Raw genomic sequence first — 17,941 nt, 5'->3', positions numbered from 1 at the left:
CTGTAGAGCTTCTGGGGACGGAGCCTGCTTTGGCTTCCTACACAGCCACATGTTTCTAATCCCTTCCCAGGCCCCTCTCCCCCTCCCCAGCCCCTTCCCATTTCCTCCTCAGCCATCCACTCCATGTGGAACTAATTAAGAGACCCTCAGGGCTAGTAACCCAACTCTGGCCCCGGCTTGGGGAGGGTACTCCGTCCGCAGCCCATGTGCAGAGATGCAGCTTCCCCAAGCTCATCCCACCTCATGTCTGTCTGGCCCTGAGTAGCTCTAAGCTGAGACCACAAAGAACTGGCCGTGACCAAAAATCAGCTGTGCAGCTGAAAGGAAGTATAGCCAGGCCATCTTGGCTCTTCCTTTTCTCTCCCTTAAAGCACCCCAGCTTCCCAAGTTGCTGGGCCAGGAGCTCTGATCCCAATGGGTAACTGGACCAGTGTGAAAGAAGCCGAAGGATGCTTGAGTCAGGCCCGGGCCCTGGTGACTCCCCGCCTGATCTTCCTTCCTCATGGGAGAGCAGGCAAGTGGGTGGGACAGCAGAGGTACTGAGGCCTGGGCCGTCAGGCAGGGCCTTTCCCATGCCATGAGACCTGCACGGGCAGGCCCAGGGTGTTGGGAGTGTCCACACTGCCACCCCACGGCAATATCAGCCTGGGGATGGGGCAGCCACTGGCTCAAGCTTCAAAAGAGCTCCTTTGTCTCTGCTTCCCACCCGGTTGGGGCCAGCCTCTGGCCAGAGCCCACCCTACCTACGTGCTGGCACAGGTGTGCCACACCCTTCTGGTACTCTGCTCCAGAGGCCTCCCCACCAGGGTCCTCCACTAGCCTGTGCCCTCTCTCCTGTCAGAACACAATGAGGGATGAGCAGGGGAAGGCTAGGCCTGTCGCGCACACACATACATTCGCCTTTCCTGCCTCATGGAGGGCTTGAATGGCGTCCCACAACCCACTTCCAAAGAAAGAACAAGTTGGGGGAGAGGCAATGACGGCCTGGGGCTGGAACCAGCTGTCTTGGGATTTCCAGTTTCACCCCACCCCATGTCATCCGTATCCTATCCTGAAGTCACAGGACAGGGCCTGGCAGGTATCTATACTTGACCTTGTCTGACAAAGCCGGGTCAGGCTTCTACTGCTACCTATAGGCGTGAGGACAAAGCAGTGTCTTTGCTCAGCCAGCCCCCTTGGCCACAGAGGTGCTTCCCCAATATTTCCGGCTAAGAACCTGCTGGGCTTCCCTCTGGGAGTTAGCTAGGCAAACAGAGAGATGTAGAGTCAAGGGCTGGAGCCCTGCCTGGAGCCACCCAAAGCTACAGCACAGCTGTTTTCTCAGCTCTCCAGGTCTTCATGTCGCTCTTGGGGGCTGCCTGAAAGTCCCACAACCGGGCAGAGCCTGGGCCCTGGGGAGTCCAACCGCTTCTCAACCTGAGTTACTGCACTGGAACAGTGGCTCTGGACTGGCTGCTGCTCCAGAATCTCTGCTGAGTGTTCCAGCTATCACCAACACCTCCCTAGGGCCCTTTCCCCTGCCCTAGGGTCCAGACACCACGTCATCCTGCCTGGAGAGAAGAATCAGAACAACAGTTTTGGTTTTGATTCTTCTGTTTCCTTTTTCCCTCCCTTCCTCCCTTCCTCCCTCTCTCTCTCTTTCTTCTTTCTCTTCTTTTTTATTTTTACTTTTTTTGGGGAGACAGGATCACACTGTGTAGACAAGGCTATCCTTGAACTCAGAGATCAGAGATCCACCTGCCTCTGGCTCCTGAGTGCTGGGATTTATGCCTGCCCCTTAGTCTCTTCATGAGCTGGGTGCCAGGAGGAAGACAGGGTGGCTCCCAGCAAAGTCAGCCTCTTGCCCATCCTGCCCTCACATTAGAGAACAGAGTCCAATTCACTGAATCTCTGCACCCTTCCACAACACTTTGTGTGCTTCATGGGGTGGAGGGGACCTTCCCTGAGACACTTGCTGGTGTGGCAGGAGTAGGACTGGGCACAGTCAGGCCAGATAGGGGCACCCCCAATCTGTTTCCTTATGCCACCAAACTGGGGACAGGCAGTCCAGCTCCAGGATAGACCAGCCTATATGAGATGTACTGAGTATGAGACCTGGGACAGGGACCTCAAGCCAGCATGGTGTCTGGCCAGGCTAGGTGGTTCCCAGGCCATTTCCCTGGCATCATCGTGGTCACTGTCATTGTCACCATCAATGCCTCATAGGAGGGATTCCTGAAAAACAGGGCTGCGTAGGCTGGTAGGGAGGGGAACAGACAGGCCCAGGCGACAGGCACATGCTAATGAGGCAATTAGGCCTAGCAGTTACTGAGAGACCTGCCCACCCAAGGCAAGCCCAGCCCAGGCCCCTGGCACATCCGCCAGCCCAGGCCAGGTGCCCTGGGAATTCCTGGCCTGCTTCACCCTCCCAGCCTCAAAGGTGGGACTGGCTTGATTGTCAAGAATCTTTTTACTCCAGCTTTCCTAGTTCAAAAACCATCAGCGTGTCTGGGGAGACAGAACCGGGGACCCCAACTTCATCACGACTTTTTACAGTTGAGTTAGGGGAGTTAGCGGGGGCCTAACCCATAGGTACCCTAGGCCCTTCCTGGCTGAGGCAGCCATAAAAGGACCAGAAGCTCAGTGCCAGAGGATAAGGATGACAGGGTGAGCAGTAGCAGGCAGCTAAATACCCTGCCTTCCAAACCTGTGCCTCCCGCCGCGTCCAGGGTGGGCGCATGGAAGTGCTGCCTCTAGCCAGGGGCTTTCATAGAGGAGGGAAGGATGGAAAAGGGGTACTTCAGGGCAGGGGCCCCTTTCCCTCTCTGCCCGGCCTGCCTCTGAGGCCCAAGAATATTTTCAGCAGTCTGCCTGACTCCCCCATGCTGTGGAGCGGCTTCTCCTGGCTCTCCAGAGATGATTTTAGTGTCAGCAGATGAAGCATCTGGCTGAGTCAATCCCCTCACCCCTTCTTCTGGTTTAAGGGGTGCTGGTATGGGCCTGGAGCCCAGGCTCAGGGCACTAAGGATTTGAGTTCCACAAAGAGGCCAGAGTTCTGGTTCAGCCTGTGGAGGAAGGCTATGCCATACTGATCCTGGCAGGGAAAGGAAGAGCTCTGACAGGAATTTGATGCCCTGCCATGGGGGAGAACAGGGGCTCAGGGCAGGGAGCCTTTGTTCTCCAGGTTCTCCTTCTGAGCAGCTAGCTCCAGGTAGGTCAGATGGGGAGCGGAAGTGAGAGGCTTCCTAAATCATACCATGTGACTGGGGAGGCACCAAAACATTTTAAATCATCAGCGCACATGCTTATGACTGACAACATAGAAGCTTCTAGAAACATGCTGGGGTGGGTTCTAATCCTAACACAACCACTTTACAGGTATCAACTCTGCTCAGAAGGGGACAGGTGAGTCTGGGGAGGAACAAGAAGGTAGTCCAAGACAAAGTGGGAAGGCACGTTCTAGCAGAGGGACTTGATAAGCGCCATCAGCACCCAAGCAAGAGCCAGCAAAGGTGTCTGAGAGAGGCTAGCCAAAGAGTAAGAGAGAGTGGTAGACAGCTGAGACTCCAGGTGTTTGCCATAGAAGCAGAAAACCAACCACCCTACAGCTCATCTACGGGGGAATGCAACTACCTGTTGCCTTCTGCCCTCAGTCTTCCCACATTGCGACAGTCTTCTGACCTGGGGATGTGGGGGAGGATGTGGGGAGATAGGGGGGACCTGGAACCTAGTTAAGAGCCCCTAGCAAATAAAGAGGAGCTCTGAATTTTGTCCAGACCATGGCCTTGGTCATAGCTTGGCCTGTGACCATGGGCCTCAGTTTCTTCATCTGTCAAAGAAGTTGGCAGCGCTCCCAGAGCTGACGCAAAGCCCAGGGAACATGTTGGGCACAGTCAGAGGTGCACCTGGCCAGTAAGCCCAAGGGGGCTGGTGTGTGGGAACTCATACTGGGAGCCCCAGGCAGTCCTCCACCCTCTCCTTAGACTGCCCTTCCCACTTGCTCATGTTTGTGTGTTTCCTTCCCATCACCTGGGCCACCATGACTCACCCCCGGCCCTGTGGGTATATGAGTAACTGGCTGGGACCCGTGCCAAACCAATGGGCAAGACACTTCCCCTCCTGGGCCTCAGCTTTCCCATCTGTAGAACGGTCAGAGCCCTGCTCCGCTCGCCTCACTGAGAAATCCAGGACAACGGCAAGGCTGAGGAGGTAGAAGCAAGAGGTGGCCGTGAAGAAAGGGCGGCGCAGGTCTCACCTGCCTAGAGCTAGCCGTGCAGCAGCCCCTGGCTTCTCAGAGATACCAAGACCTTGGGCAGGCCAGCGGGAGGCCTGGCTACTCCAAGGCTTGGGCTCGAGTAACACCTAAGTGAAGAAAGGGACCAGACCTTTAATAACAGACCCTACTGCGGCCAGGTAGAAAAACTTCCTGAGCCGGGAGTCCCTTGGGAACTGAGATGTGATGAGGGACACTGTGGCATCGACGTGTAATTCCATCAGAGGGGATGCGCCTGAACTTAGAGATCAAGGTCAGTCTTACGTACAAAGTGAGACCCTTTCTCAAAAACAAAACAGCCTAGAGGTGTAGCTCAACGGCAGCGTGCTTGTCTATGGCGTGAGAGAGTCCCTAAATTCAATCCCCAGTACTTGGGAAGAGGATGAAACAGGACAAGTGGGGACAGGAACACTGTGTCCGTGTCCCCGAACAGGGAGTGGGAGGGGCAAGATGACAGAGCTGGCATAGCTGTGAATTAAGAGTCCACCACCAAGAGGGGGTTTTGTTTGGTTTTGCAGTACAAGGGCATGAGAATGGAGTCAGGGAGCAGCTTGGTGCTTCCCCCTTCATCATGTGGGTCCCTCAGATCGAACTCAGATCCGCAGGCTCAGTGGCAAGTGTCTATAAGCGACGAGGCCTTTCACCAGCCCCTACTTTTTATTTTTGAGCCAAGGTCTCACTAAGTTGCTCACGCTGGCCATCAGTTCACTCCATAATCTAGTCAGGCCTTGAGCTTGTGAACCTCCTGAATAGCTGGGGACTACAGACTTGTGTCACCAGGCCTGGCTGCAAATAGGCTTTATGTCCTTTTCCTGTCACCATTATTTGGCCTGGTAATGTTCACTGTAAAGATTTTGGAAGCCAGCATATGGCTGAGCAAGAAGTGCTGCAATTGACTAGTAATGTCTGCTTGGAATACAATATGGAGGATGACTTTCCCATGTGGATTCCTGCCTCCTAGTTCCCATTGGCAGACTGGTTTCTGTAAATGGGCCTATCGCTGAGAAAGGCACTCACTCAGAGTGAGTAGCCATGGGGACTCCATGTAGAGAGGTTCTGCTCGATTCTGCTGGGTGAGAAGGACTTACATTATTCTGATCTTACATGAATGCCCATCCTGTCTTGTATTTTTCCTGACACAGAGCAGGCTCTCAAAAAGTGTTTGAGAAGCCAGGCAGTGGTGGCGCGCTCCTTTAATCCCAGCAGAGGCAGAGGCAGAGGCAGGTGGATCTTTGTGAACAGAGCTACTTCCAGGACAGCCGAGGCTACACAAAGAAACCCTGTCTCAGAAAACAAAACAAAACAAGTGTTTGAGAAAGAGCAGGTGGGAGGCTGGCCTAAGACCTGGCTCTTTTCTCCCCCTCTCCTTTGCTTCTCTAGGCAGCCTGGGGGGATCAGATTCCCACAGACATGTCCTAGGCCCTCACTCTGTCCGGTCATGTTTTGTGCTCTGATTGACCTGGACATGGCCCTGTCTCTTGGCTTTGGTTATTTGTTCCCCAAGGCTCTGCATTCTCACCTGCTCAGCCCACACATCTGGACAGATGTGGCTCCCAGATACTCTGTGCCCTAGGACTGTCATTTGGGGCCAGGAGGAGGGTAGGGAGCAAGCCAAGGGTGGAATTCTCATCCTTCAAGAACTTCAAACTACTGAGACCCTAGAATCAACCAACAGGAGACAGTGAGTCTGGTGAGTTGGGGGAAGGGTGTGGTTCCCATTGTTTGGTGGGGCAGCCCCTCTGACTAGCCTAACTGCCCCACCTAACAGGAGCCACAAGTGCCAGACAGGGGTGTTTTGAGGCCTATGTTGTAGGTTTGAATGGAGATACGAATGGAGATGCGGACACATGAGCATATATAGCAAGAGTTCAAGACTAGTCTTTCATTAGCTCTTTCACAGATCACTGCTGACCTACTTGTCCGGACATCTGCCCAGGTGAGTGACCCACCAAGGGCTGAGCAAGCTGTTCAAAGAGCCAGGGTAAGCAGAGTGAGTCTGAGTTTCCAATGGTGGCAGGGGGAGCGCCACTGGGCGCAGGGTGGTTGAACCAACAGCAGCAGGAGCCATTGACTGCAGTGTTCCTCACAGCCCCAGCCCCTGTTCATTCCTAACGGGATGATAGGTAGATCTGCTAAGAAGCCACCGTCTGAGCTGGAATCATAGGATATACCTGTAGTCCCAGCATTCAAGAGGTAGAAATGAGGGTTGTAATTTGAAGCCAGCCTGGGCTATAAGCCAGGCTACAAAAGAGAGGTATTGTCTCAAAACAAACAAACAAACAAAAACAAGCAAACAAACAAATAAAAACAAAAAAGACGGAGGGATCACAGAAAGGAAAAAGAATATATAAAGTAAATAGGCACTTACCCTAAATGTATGCTAGCTTCTTTGGGCTCAGAAGGATAGGAAAGTGACCCTTACCTACAGGACATGTTTGTCCATCTTGAAGAAATGCATGTTTAATGACACAGCAGTGGGGTCACCAAGCCACACAGTGGGGAGGGCACACCAGTTCATGCCTGTTCTTGGAGTTCTGCAGCTCTTCCCAGAAAACAGCAAAGGGCAGGAAATGCCCCCCATCATGGCTAGGCTTGTCCTCCTTCGTCATTCTGGGTTGGATGTGCACAGACAGGGAGAGCAGCTTCAAACGTGCCTTGTGGGTTCCACGTAATTAGGGATGAGCCAGGGACATAGGAAGTGGATAACCATTCACGCCACTGGGCATCCAAACTGAGGAAGTCTATAGGCATACTGCCCGGTAGCCATGATGAAGTGCAGACAGGATGGGGACAAGGGTCCTGGAAACTCACAGCAGCTAACAGGACTGGAGGATCAGAGGAGACTCCTGGGAAGTGACATCTAAACTGAGATCAGAAAGTAGGCAATGGCTAGAGGCAAAAACTATCCAGGGCTCTGCAGGAGATGCTGCTAGTGCAGAGTTTTCTCTGCGATTCCAATATTCCATCCGCAGGCAAGCTCCATAAGCAGGAAGGCAAACAACTCAAAATAGCAGCAGGAAGTCCCTGACACCAACCAGATTCACTAGGCCCCTCCCTGTCAGGGTAAGAAAGGCTGAGACGTCCTCACAGAAGAGCAGAGACAAGCTGCAAAGAAGGCTTTGAGACCAGAGCAGCTGCCTGGGAGAAGCAGAAGCCACCTGAGCTGCCTGGAAGGGGTTTTGATCACAGTGGCTTGGAAAGGATACTCTCCAACCCGCTGATCTGCCTGCAGGCTGTGCAGGGTGCTCTAAGTTCCCAGCTTTTGGGAGCAGTCACCTGTACCAGGGGGGGCTTTGGTGACGCAGGTGTCTTTGAGTCGTTTGTGCTCCTGTAAGTAACCCCAGTAAAACTCATGGTTCACCAAGTTGGACTTTGGTGGTGTCTGTACTTTGGTCTGTCATGGGCTCCCTATCTAGGGTGAGTAGATGTAAGTATTACCATCTCCTCAGGAAGTTTTGTCACACAGCAATGGTGCAAAGGCCTAGAAGTGTGGAGGAGGCTCACTCTGCCTGCAGAGAGCTAGGATAAACCCACCTGCAGACTCCTTCTGGGGCCTGCTGACCTCGGGGGAGCAGACCTGTGATGGAAGCCTTTATGTGTTCTTCCTTTCCCTCAGGGACACCCTGGTAAGCGAGGCACGAGACACGTCTGTGAGATAACAAGAGAGATTGAAAAAAAAAGAATGTCTGAAGGGAGGGGTCACAGGTTCCCGGAAAAAGAGAGAACATCTCTTTCAAGACCTCCCAGGATCTATGAGAGAGACTCACGTCCCCAGAGCCCACTCAGAGCCAAGGCTTTGGAGCTTCCCTTCAGCCTGGGTGATGGAGGCCCTGACCCTGCCAGCATCTCACAGGCTTCTTCTCCTGTCACCCCTTTGTCCCCACAGTCAACCTGCCCCACAAGCTCTCCCTCACCCAAACTGCTTCTTTTTCCACCCCACCCCAACCCAGGAGCATTTCCAATTCCCATAATCCTGAAGGTGTATGCCTCTTTGAAGGACTCCAGAGTGGGAAGAGACCAGCAGGTAAGACATCACAAACCAGGATGAGGGATGGTAGACCTCCTAGCCTCCTCTACGGCAAGTGGTGGAACTAGGGGTATTCCCAAAAGGTGTCTCTTTCAGTTGAGCAATTACTGGGCAGAACCCAGCTAACTCCCCATCTCCCATTGGCAGGCCCTCAGGAGCAAGCATGCCTGCATACAGTGGGACCTCGTCTTAGCTGAGAGCAGCAGGAGACTCTTGTTAATGTGACTCTAGCTCGCCCCTATGGCGATATCTCCTTGACAGCATATTAGTAAATCATGGACTCACCTGATCTTTCTCCTAAAGAAAAAGGTCTCTGGGTTTGATTCCCAACATCTACACAGTGGCTTGTAACCATCTGTAATTCTAGTCCCAGGGGATCCTGTGCCCACTTCTGGCCTCTGTGGGCATCAGGCACCCCACCCCCTAGTGATACATGAACACTTAAACATTTTTTTTTTAATTAAACCCAGGTGGTGGTGGCCTTTAATCCCAGCACTCAGGAGGCAGAGGCAGGTGGATTGCTGAAGAATTTGGGGCCAGCCTGGTCTACAGAGCTAATTCCAGGACAACCAGAGCTACAGAGAAATCCTGTCTTGAAAAACAAATAAACAAAAAATTAAAAGCAAAGGGCCTTTGCAGGCGGATCTCTGTGAGTTCGAGACCAGCCTGGTCTACAGAGCTAGTTCCAGGACAGGCTCCAAAGCCACAGGGAAACCCTGTCTCGAAAAACCAAAAAAAAAAAAAAAAAAAAAAAAAAAAAAGCAAAGGGCCTCTTTAGGCTGTTGAGGGTCTGAGGGGAACAGAGACGAGCATTTAACCCTGGTAGCACAGAGGGACAAGCACCCAGGTTGCTGGAACTGGTGCACGGAGGAGGGGGTGTTGCTTCAGCCCCAGGGTCCCAGCCCTCAGGTCTATGATTCACAGTACACATTCATTCTCTCCTGGGGGACTGAGGCTGTACCCATCTCCTACGACCAGCACCCTGACTGGCCCCCAGGAGCACAGTCTGAGAGGTTGTTCTCTACCTGGGAGGATTCTGCATGGGTAGACTGACTGGTTCTTGCCACTCGGACTCTAGCTCTGTCTAGCAATCTCAGAACAGTACTCCCCGAAGGGTCCATTCTCCTTTACATCTATCTACAACCCCCCCACCCCGCAACGAGACCTTCCCTGGCTGCCCTGCTGTGACCTTTCTGAGACCGAATGTAGAAGAGGGCTTCTAAGACTGTCTGGGAGGAAGCCCTCTAAGTGGGAGCTGGGCACTGTAACTACAGCCCGACCTGACACCACTACGCCCCATCCGGGGTTGAGGGCAAGGTGGCTCAGAGACGACTGGCCCAGGGCGGAGTGAGGGATTAAGCTTCAAATTGGACCACGCTGCCTGTCAAGAGAATGCACCTGGGGTTTGGAGGGAACAGCTCCCTCCCAGGAAAGACCACCTTAGTTTGGTAAAGAACGCGGGTGGGCCCTGCGCACGCGTGCCACCAGAGTCCAGCCGCTTTGTTCCAGCCCTACCTGCAAAACCATTTACCTCCTCAGCCCCGCCCACCTGAGAGCTTATATAGCGAGCTCCGCGAGACCTCGCCCACTTCCAGCTGGGTGGAACCCGCTGCGGGCCCCGCCTCCTTCCCCCCCTCCGCAGCCTCTTTCGGCCGTGATTGACTATCTGTCGCGCCATGCCCGCCTACCGCAAAAGTTGATTGGTGCATGGAAAGGGAGGTAGGTGAAGAAAAGCAGATTATGGAGCGCTTTCTCCCTCCCACCCGCCCTTGTGGGAAAGTCACGTGGCGGTAGCCACAGCCGCATTTGTAAAAGCTTTCTTAAAGAGCTCGCGTTCCCTTAGCCAGGGATAGTCCCTTCAGATTTTTTTTCAGCTGTGCTTGCAGTAGGTGACAGTGGTCCTTGAACTATCCTACCCCGAGTCACCTAGGTGATGACTCCCTTAGCAGACTTGCTGGGGTAAGACCCTTCTGGAGCCTATGGCCATGGGGGGGGGGGGGTGATGCGATTTTCTAAAACTGCGGCCGCCCAACACAGAGCACGACACGTAGTAGGAATTCAGTTTCCATTTGTTGAATGAACGAGATCCGAGAATGAATGAGGGTAACAGACCAGAGGAGGGAAGGTTGACTCTGGGTGACCGCCCCCCACGCCCCAGTCCTGGAGAAACTCTGCTTCTGTAAATGTTGGGTGGGGTCCCCGTGTAGTCTTCCTGCAGGGCACAGATCTAGGCGCTCAGCCAGAGGGGATCCACGAGGGCTCCTTGGCTGGGTTCCCTAGGCAGGTCTTAGCCAGGTCCCGACGAGGCGGGATCGCAGGAGCCGGCCGAGGGCGCTCCCGCGCAGCTGGCGGGGGAGGGGCTGCGGAGGCGCGGTGCCTTTAAGCCCGGGCGCCGGCCTCGCGGCCCCGCCTCCCGGAGGACGCCCGGGCGCGCGGCCGCCGGAGCCGCGGTTTAATTGGGGCTGTCAGGCCGCGGCACGCGCGGAGGGCCGGGCGGGACTGAGGCCGGAGGCTGGGAGGCCCGGGCGGCGGGCGCGCGGCTCGGCGGGAGGCGGGCGCCCGGAGACGCGTCTGGGGCCAGCGCGGCCGGGGCGCCGTCCCAGGGCTGGGTTGCCCGGCCCCGGCCCCGGCCCCGGGCTCCCCATGAAAAACCAGCTCCGCGGGCCCCCAGTGCGGGCGCACATGTCGGCTTCGGGGGCGGCGGCGGCTGGGGGCACCCGGGCGGGGTCGGAGCCCGGTGCGGGATCTGGGTCCGGCGCAGGCATCGGGGCGGGAGCGACGACGGGAGCGGGGGCCATGCCCTGCAAGAGCGCCGAGTGGCTGCAGGAGGAGCTGGAGGCGCGCGGTGGCGCGTCCCTTCTGCTGCTGGATTGCCGGCCGCACGAGCTCTTCGAGTCGTCGCACATCGAGACGGCCATCAACCTGGCCATCCCGGGTCTCATGCTGCGCCGCCTGCGCAAGGGCAACCTGCCCATCCGCTCCATCATTCCCAACCATGCCGACAAGGAGCGCTTCGCCACACGCTGCAAGGCAGCCACCGTGCTGCTTTACGACGAGGCCACGGCTGAGTGGCAGCCCGAGCCCGGCGCTCCTGCCTCGGTTCTCGGCCTGCTCCTGCAGAAGCTGCGAGACGACGGCTGCCAGGCCTACTACCTCCAAGGTGAGGGCAGAACCTAGACCCCAGACGGCATTGGGGCTGCGCTGCCGCTCCCTGGCGCCCTCGCTGCAGGCTGTTTCCTTTCCATACGCTTGGCCAGGCCGGGCGCCACGTCGCCCCTGGCCCGAATCCGCCCTTCTTCTGGGAGCCATCCCCCAAGGTGTGGGTTTAGCCAGGCACAGGGGACCCAGTCTGTGTCCTCTTTCTCAGCACCATTTGGTGATTGAAACAAACTTTTTTCCTTCCGATTTATTTTTTTACCCCTGTTGATGGGGAGACAACAGCGCACAGGCTTCCGCTGAGCTCCTCGGAGATCGCAGCTGGAACCCAGAAAGGAACAGGGCCCACAGGCTAGCATGGAATTTGTGTCATTAGAGGACTGGGATCTGGAAGGCACCTTTCACAGAACCACCCAACCTCCTGTGCTTGGGGGCCGTTTTATGTCTGTTTCTCTGGGATCCAAGTATGGCCCCTACCTACCAGGATTGCGGCTTCTTGGAGGCACTTGGGCAGGATGTGGGCAGTTGCCCAGGTGTGTGTATGTGTTGGGGGGGGGGGGTTTGTCTTCCCGTTGCGCCTGAGTTTATAGAAGGGAGAGGCTGGCAGGCGGTCGGCAGGGGGGCTAGTGGCTGCAGCCGGTGTTTCCAATTAACATTCCAAAATGGCCTCTTGCTGGCAGCACACAGGCAGGGAGGGGAGGGGAGTCCTGCGGCACCCGAGGGTGCCGCAGGGCCATGCCTAGCTGCATGGTGCTCCTTGTCTCTCCTGTCCTTGTATAGCCCCCCATGGCCCTTCTCTGTGAGTCACGTATGGGGGGGTCGTGCTTGTGTTGAGGAAGGGCTCCAGAGAAAAGTGGATCGCTAGTACCCCTTTCCTCCCTTGCTGGGGGAGAGGACCAACAGTACCTTCACACCACTCTCTACAAAGTGTGGTTGCCTAGGCTCTCTGCCTCCGACTGGTCCATATGTGCTCTGGCTCGTCTCTCATTTTGGAATAGGGCTTTGCTGACCTACAGGTGCTGGCCTGGGATGGGATTGTTGGCTCTTCTCGACCCAGTAGCTACTGCTGAGCCCCCAGGTGTGTTAAGTATATGTGGGTGCTACAGAAGGGACGTGAGCTGGGCCTGTCCTCAGGTGCTCTGTTTCACATGGTATGGTCAGTATCCCTGAAGGATTGTGGGAAAGGGCTCAGAGTTTAGGCCTCGGTTTCCTTACCTGTGAGGTGGCATTAGTTTTGACGGCAAGAACACACAAGTGGGTGCATGTGTAATGTGTTTGGCATGCTCACATTGTCCTTGGATGTGGACGTGTTGTGGCCTTTGACATGGGGAATCCTGGCCTTAATAGTCTTTTGTGGCCCTTTTGGACTCACCAGACCCCCATTTTGCCCTGGCCACAGGTGGTTTCAACAAGTTCCAGACAGAATACTCAGAGCATTGTGAGACTAACGTGGACAGCTCGTCCTCTCCGAGTGGCTCACCACCCACCTCCGTGCTGGGCCTGGGGGGCCTGCGCATCAGTTCTGACTGCTCGGATGGCGAGTCAGACCGAGAGCTGCCCAGCAGTGCCACTGAGTCGGATGGCAGCCCTGTGCCATCCAGTCAGCCAGCCTTCCCAGTCCAGATTCTGCCCTACCTCTACCTCGGCTGTGCCAAGGACTCTACCAACCTGGATGTACTTGGCAAGTACGGCATCAAATATATCCTCAATGTCACACCCAACCTGCCCAATGCCTTTGAGCATGGCGGTGAGTTCACCTACAAGCAGATCCCCATCTCTGACCACTGGAGCCAGAACCTCTCTCAGTTCTTCCCGGAGGCCATCAGCTTCATCGGTAAGTATCCTTGTGCACTGGACAGAGTGGGTGGGTGGGCGGGCGAGGCAAGGTGTGTGAGGGACGCTGGGTGTCGCCCCTGCCCAACTGGGTACCTCCGGGCCTGTCAAGACCTGTGTGTGCTCTGCATGTGCCAGCGTGTGCCCGTGGGTGTACCCGTGCTTGCTGTGACTCACTGAGTCCCTTGGGCCCCTTTACCTGTTAGGACCTGAGCATTCCCCTGAATCCTGGGCTCCCCCAGCTCTTAGCGCCTCCTGGGCTCTCTGTGGTCCAGTCTATGTTTCTCTGGCTTTGCTGTAGTTTCAATGCACCAAGCTGAGACATCACAGCTCGCAGACTCCCACGGGTCTCACTGGCTCTGCATCACGCCCCGACACATGTGCCTCTCCAGGATGGGGCTGTCACGATGCCTCTTTGAGCTTTATTGTGGATCTGAAAGGGCTAGAAGGTTGCCCTGGAGCCAGACTGACCCCAAATGGGCAATTTTGGACCTGCGATGCCCCCAAGTGCCTCTATGGGACCCAGATGGTCTCAGCTGCCTATATAGAAGAAGGTGGAGGCAGCTTGAGGAAGGCCTCCATCCCCGACCTCAGCTGACTCCGGCTCCCCCTCCTGCTTCCTCCTTGGCCAGCTGGCTTGGAGGTCATCTTTTCTGGCCTGGAGTCCTAACCAAGCAGCCAGGAAAGGACACAGGCTCGGAATAAACATAAACCCTGTGCTCTCTGAGCCTGGTGCTTCTGTTTCTGCCCGGCCTCCAGTGGCCGGGTGAGGGAGGACCTGGGCAGTGTTTTCCAGATTGATGGCCACTGTGTCCAGCTGAGGGCGTTTGGTGTCAGCTAGGCCTGGCTAACTTTAACAACAGGAAGTGGGAGGCTTCCCCGCCTCATCCGCTTACTGGGAACCAAAACTAGGTGCCCGGGGTTGGGAGGAAGGAAGGAAGCTGAGTCCTGGGGGAGGGGCTGCCCAGAGTTTCCAGCCCTGCCCCAGGGGACAGAGCCAAGCACTCTGGGGGTGCTAACCTCAATGTTTGGGTTCCCACAAAGGAAGGTGCAGAGAGAGGGACCCCAGGTTGCTCAGGACTAAGGCCTGGCTTGTGGGTGGTTTTTAGTCTTAAAAGCTCTCCTCCATTTCTGGTGAGGAATAAGGAACAGGATGCAGAGGTGGAAGGGAAGGTTCCCCTCAGATGACAAGGGAAGGAATCAGGGTCCCGGCCTCCCATAAGGACTCAGTGAGACAGAATTGCACCACACTCTGAAAGCTGACTCTCTCTGGGGGCTTTTTTCTTCCCCTGTCCCCAAATTTCAGAGTCAGGTCACTTGACTCTTTACAGAGCCATCCCTGTCACCTCTCCTGCCAGTGTTGCTCTCAGTTCCAGAGCCATTGGCCAGCCCGTCAGTCCTCCTGTCTGCTTAGGAGTAGATCCCCTCAGGTGACCGGAGATGGTGAAGGAAAACTTGCCCAGACCAGAGGCAGTAAAGAATTATTGATGAACAAGTGTATCTTATAGGAGAGTAGCAATTCCCTACTGTGTGCCTGGCTTCCAGGAGGCTTAGAGGTGGGACCTTAAGGACCCTGGGACTGTCTCTTTTTTGTTCATGTCCCTGGCAGCAGTGGTAAAGAAGCTACCGCTGTAGGGTCTAGGATAGAAGATCCCAGTGCCACTATTCAATAGCTCAGTCAGTGTTTGCAGAGTTGATACTATGTGCCAGGCAGAGGTGCCCTTGATGGCCCTGGGGGAAGCTGGAGGGGTTGGGGGAGGAGGAAAGGAGACTTGCTGTGGAAGATGTCATGTTCATCCCTGGGTCTTCGGGAGCTGGAGTTAAGGCCTTGGGGACTGATTGGGTAGAGTACATGACTATTCTGGGCCCGGGTGCCTGCCTCAAGCCCACATTCCAGGATGTCCTGGGATTCCCCATGGGAGTGGGTACTAAGTAGAAGGACCCTCTGTGTGTGTGGCTTGTCACTTTGTTTTTGCGTCTGTTTTCACATTGACACAATGGGCTTAACTGGCTGTGGTGCCATCAAGAGGATGTGGGTGACACCCTTTGTACCACTTGTGGCCATGGTGGGGCTAGTAGTGATCCCAGTGGTGACAGACAGTAACTCGTGCTTGGTCCCTACGAAAGCAGTGAGAATAAATAAAGTCAGAGTGCACAGAGGTGGTCTGGGGCTCACTTGTGTAGTATGGTATTGCTCTCTGCTACCCTGTGTGTGCTGGGCTTTATCCGCTGTGTTGGCCGGCCACTAGGCTGTCCTCTGTCCCTCAGCCCTTCTGTGACCCATCCGCCCACCTGTTTGGGAGGTTGCTTGGAGATGGTTCTACTCTGACCCATGCCCCTGTGTTTCAGATGAAGCCCGCTCCAAGAAGTGTGGCGTCTTGGTGCACTGCCTAGCAGGCATCAGCCGCTCAGTGACGGTTACTGTAGCCTACCTGATGCAGAAGATGAACCTGTCCCTCAACGATGCCTATGACTTCGTTAAGAGGAAAAAGTCTAACATCTCGCCCAACTTCAACTTCATGGGGCAGCTGCTGGACTTTGAGCGGACGCTGGGGCTCAGCAGCCCATGCGACAACCACGCACCCAGTGAGCAGCTCTACTTCTCCACGCCCACCAACCACAACCTGTTCCCGATCAACACGCTCGAGTCCACGTGAGGCCTGATGCATTAATGGGCGCAGCACCGAGGTCTCCCAGCCTTCCACAGGGCCTGATGGGGGGGCCTTCGCCTGCTGCTCCCTTGGCCTGAAGAACCCACAGATGTCACCTGTGTCCAGAGAACCAGGCTGAGCAGTGGCTGAGCTCCCATGTTGTCCTGGGCAGGGCCCACAGCAAGGCCGCTGTGGTAGCACTCGCCAGAGTGGCTTCAGCTTTCCAGACATGTGTTGCTGAAGTGAGCATTGGCCTCAACTTTCAGACTTGTGGCTTGGAGGCCAGCGGGGCCTTGTCTCTACCCCAGGACATCCATTCTGCTGATGGCCCGGCCATTCTGACTGTTTTTAAAGACATATCCACAGACCTGAGTTTACTACTTCTGGCAGGTAAATCCAAGCTCCCTGGAGCAGAGTGTTCAAGCTCTTCTCAGTTTTTTCTTTCTTTTTTTTTTTTTAAACAAAAAGTGTTATTTTTCAGGCTACATGCGACAGTGGGTTGTAAAAACCAATATTTCACCCTTTTCTTAATCTGCAAGAGAGAGAGAGAGATGTGTTCTCAGTTTCTTCCTGTTTCAAAAAACAACCATTGGTGTGTGTTCTTTTGTTTTCAATGGAAAAGACAAACCACATGTTCCTGACCAAATGCATTTTGCACATGTGTGAAGCCTCTGTTTTCCCAGCAGGTGTCCTTGAAAGGGTGGGTTGCTACTCTCTGGGCATTAGTTCCCCCGGTTATACCATCTCCTGCCTGTGGCCCGGCCCAGTTCAGTGCCACACTGCACTGACCAGTTGCTGTGGGTTTTGCATGGTGGGCACTGGTGGCCTTTGCATTGTCTGCCCTCCTACCCACCTTCTAAGAGTCCTGCAGATCTCTCTGAGGCAGAAGGTGGTGGTTCTGCCATGTCTTGCTGGCGTGGTGCTGCAGGGGAAGGCCAAGCAGTAGGATTAGCCGTGTGGGCTCAGTCCCTAAGAAGTCTAGGCCCTGGCCCTTTCATAAGTTACCCACCGCCTGCATCATCCTCTCTGTCTCTACCTGGGAACGGAGCCCACAGTGCCTGGGTAAGCATGGATGATGGGGCATACTCCCCTTCCCAGTCTTGTCCCTCATCCTCACGGTGGCTTTGATCCAGTTACCACTCTCAGCCCCCTTGCCCAGGTGCACGCCTGCCCTAGCCTATGTTGCCCATGCCTTTTACCTGCAGGCAACTTAACATCCATTGCAGCCCAAGAGCTGGGGCAGGAGGGGCAAGGACAGGCCAGTGGAGGGAGTGTGAAGCTCTGTCTGCCACTCAGTGTCCAAAGCCACGGGTTCCATAACGCTCCTCTAATTTGGTTCCTTTCCAAGCCTCTTCTCGTCAGAAACCATGAGAAATGGGAAGAGGGGTGCTGGGGTCCTGCTGGAACCAGCACCCACAGTGGGCAGTGGAGGAGGCCACAGAAATGCCACCCACCACAGCTTACCTCACAGGGTGGTTTTCAGGGATTCTTTAGGGCAGCAGCTTAAAATCTAGCCACAGTTGAGAAATTGACAAAAACATCCATGCTGTACATGGTATACATGGTCTCTCTCTCTCTCTCTCTCTCTCTCTCTTTCTCTCTTATTTTTAAAAAGAAAAACCCAGAAAGATGGATCAGAATGTAAATGAGGGTATACCAGAGGGTGGCCAGTTTTGCTTTATGATCTTATGAAGGAAAATTTGTGACCCTACATATATATATATATATACATATACACACACATGCACACACACACATATATATATATATCCCGAGCCAGCAACGGGACTTTGTTTATATTGCAAATAAATATTATTTTTTCTTTAAATGGAGTCATGGTGTTCAATAAGGGCATGGGAACGTGAGGCAGGAGTAGTGTTGCCTGTGTCTGTGAGAGTGGGCTTCATCTTGCCTAGAGTCTGCCAGGAAGTGCTCCAGTATGGGAGGGAGCAGCCAGGGCTTCTGTCTAACCCTAACCCTTTGTCAGTCACTGTCTTTAAAGTAGAGTCAAGCTGGGCGGTG

The 17,941-nt window shown here is 54.9% G+C and overlaps 1 protein-coding gene across 1 annotated transcript; it reads left to right on the top strand.

Moving 5' to 3' along the window:
- The first annotated feature begins 10,393 nt into the window (after positions 1–10,393).
- Dusp7 (dual specificity phosphatase 7) lies at positions 10,394–17,741 on the top strand. The gene is made up of 3 exons (XM_041677447.1): positions 10,394–11,439; positions 12,835–13,269; positions 15,618–17,741. The coding sequence occupies exons 1-3, from the start codon at positions 10,923–10,925 to the stop codon at positions 15,923–15,925; spliced, it is 1,260 nt and encodes a 419-aa protein (XP_041533381.1). The 5' UTR covers positions 10,394–10,922; the 3' UTR covers positions 15,926–17,741.
- Positions 17,742–17,941: the final 200 nt, after the last annotated feature.

Source organism: Microtus oregoni, unplaced genomic scaffold (genome assembly GCF_018167655.1).
Source record: "Microtus oregoni isolate MIOR12 unplaced genomic scaffold, Mior012 000028F_ref0000031, whole genome shotgun sequence".
NCBI classification, from domain to species: Eukaryota; Metazoa; Chordata; class Mammalia; order Rodentia; family Cricetidae; genus Microtus; species Microtus oregoni.
Note: the sequence above shows the minus strand (reverse complement) of the source record. Positions and strands in the feature narration are given on the sequence as shown.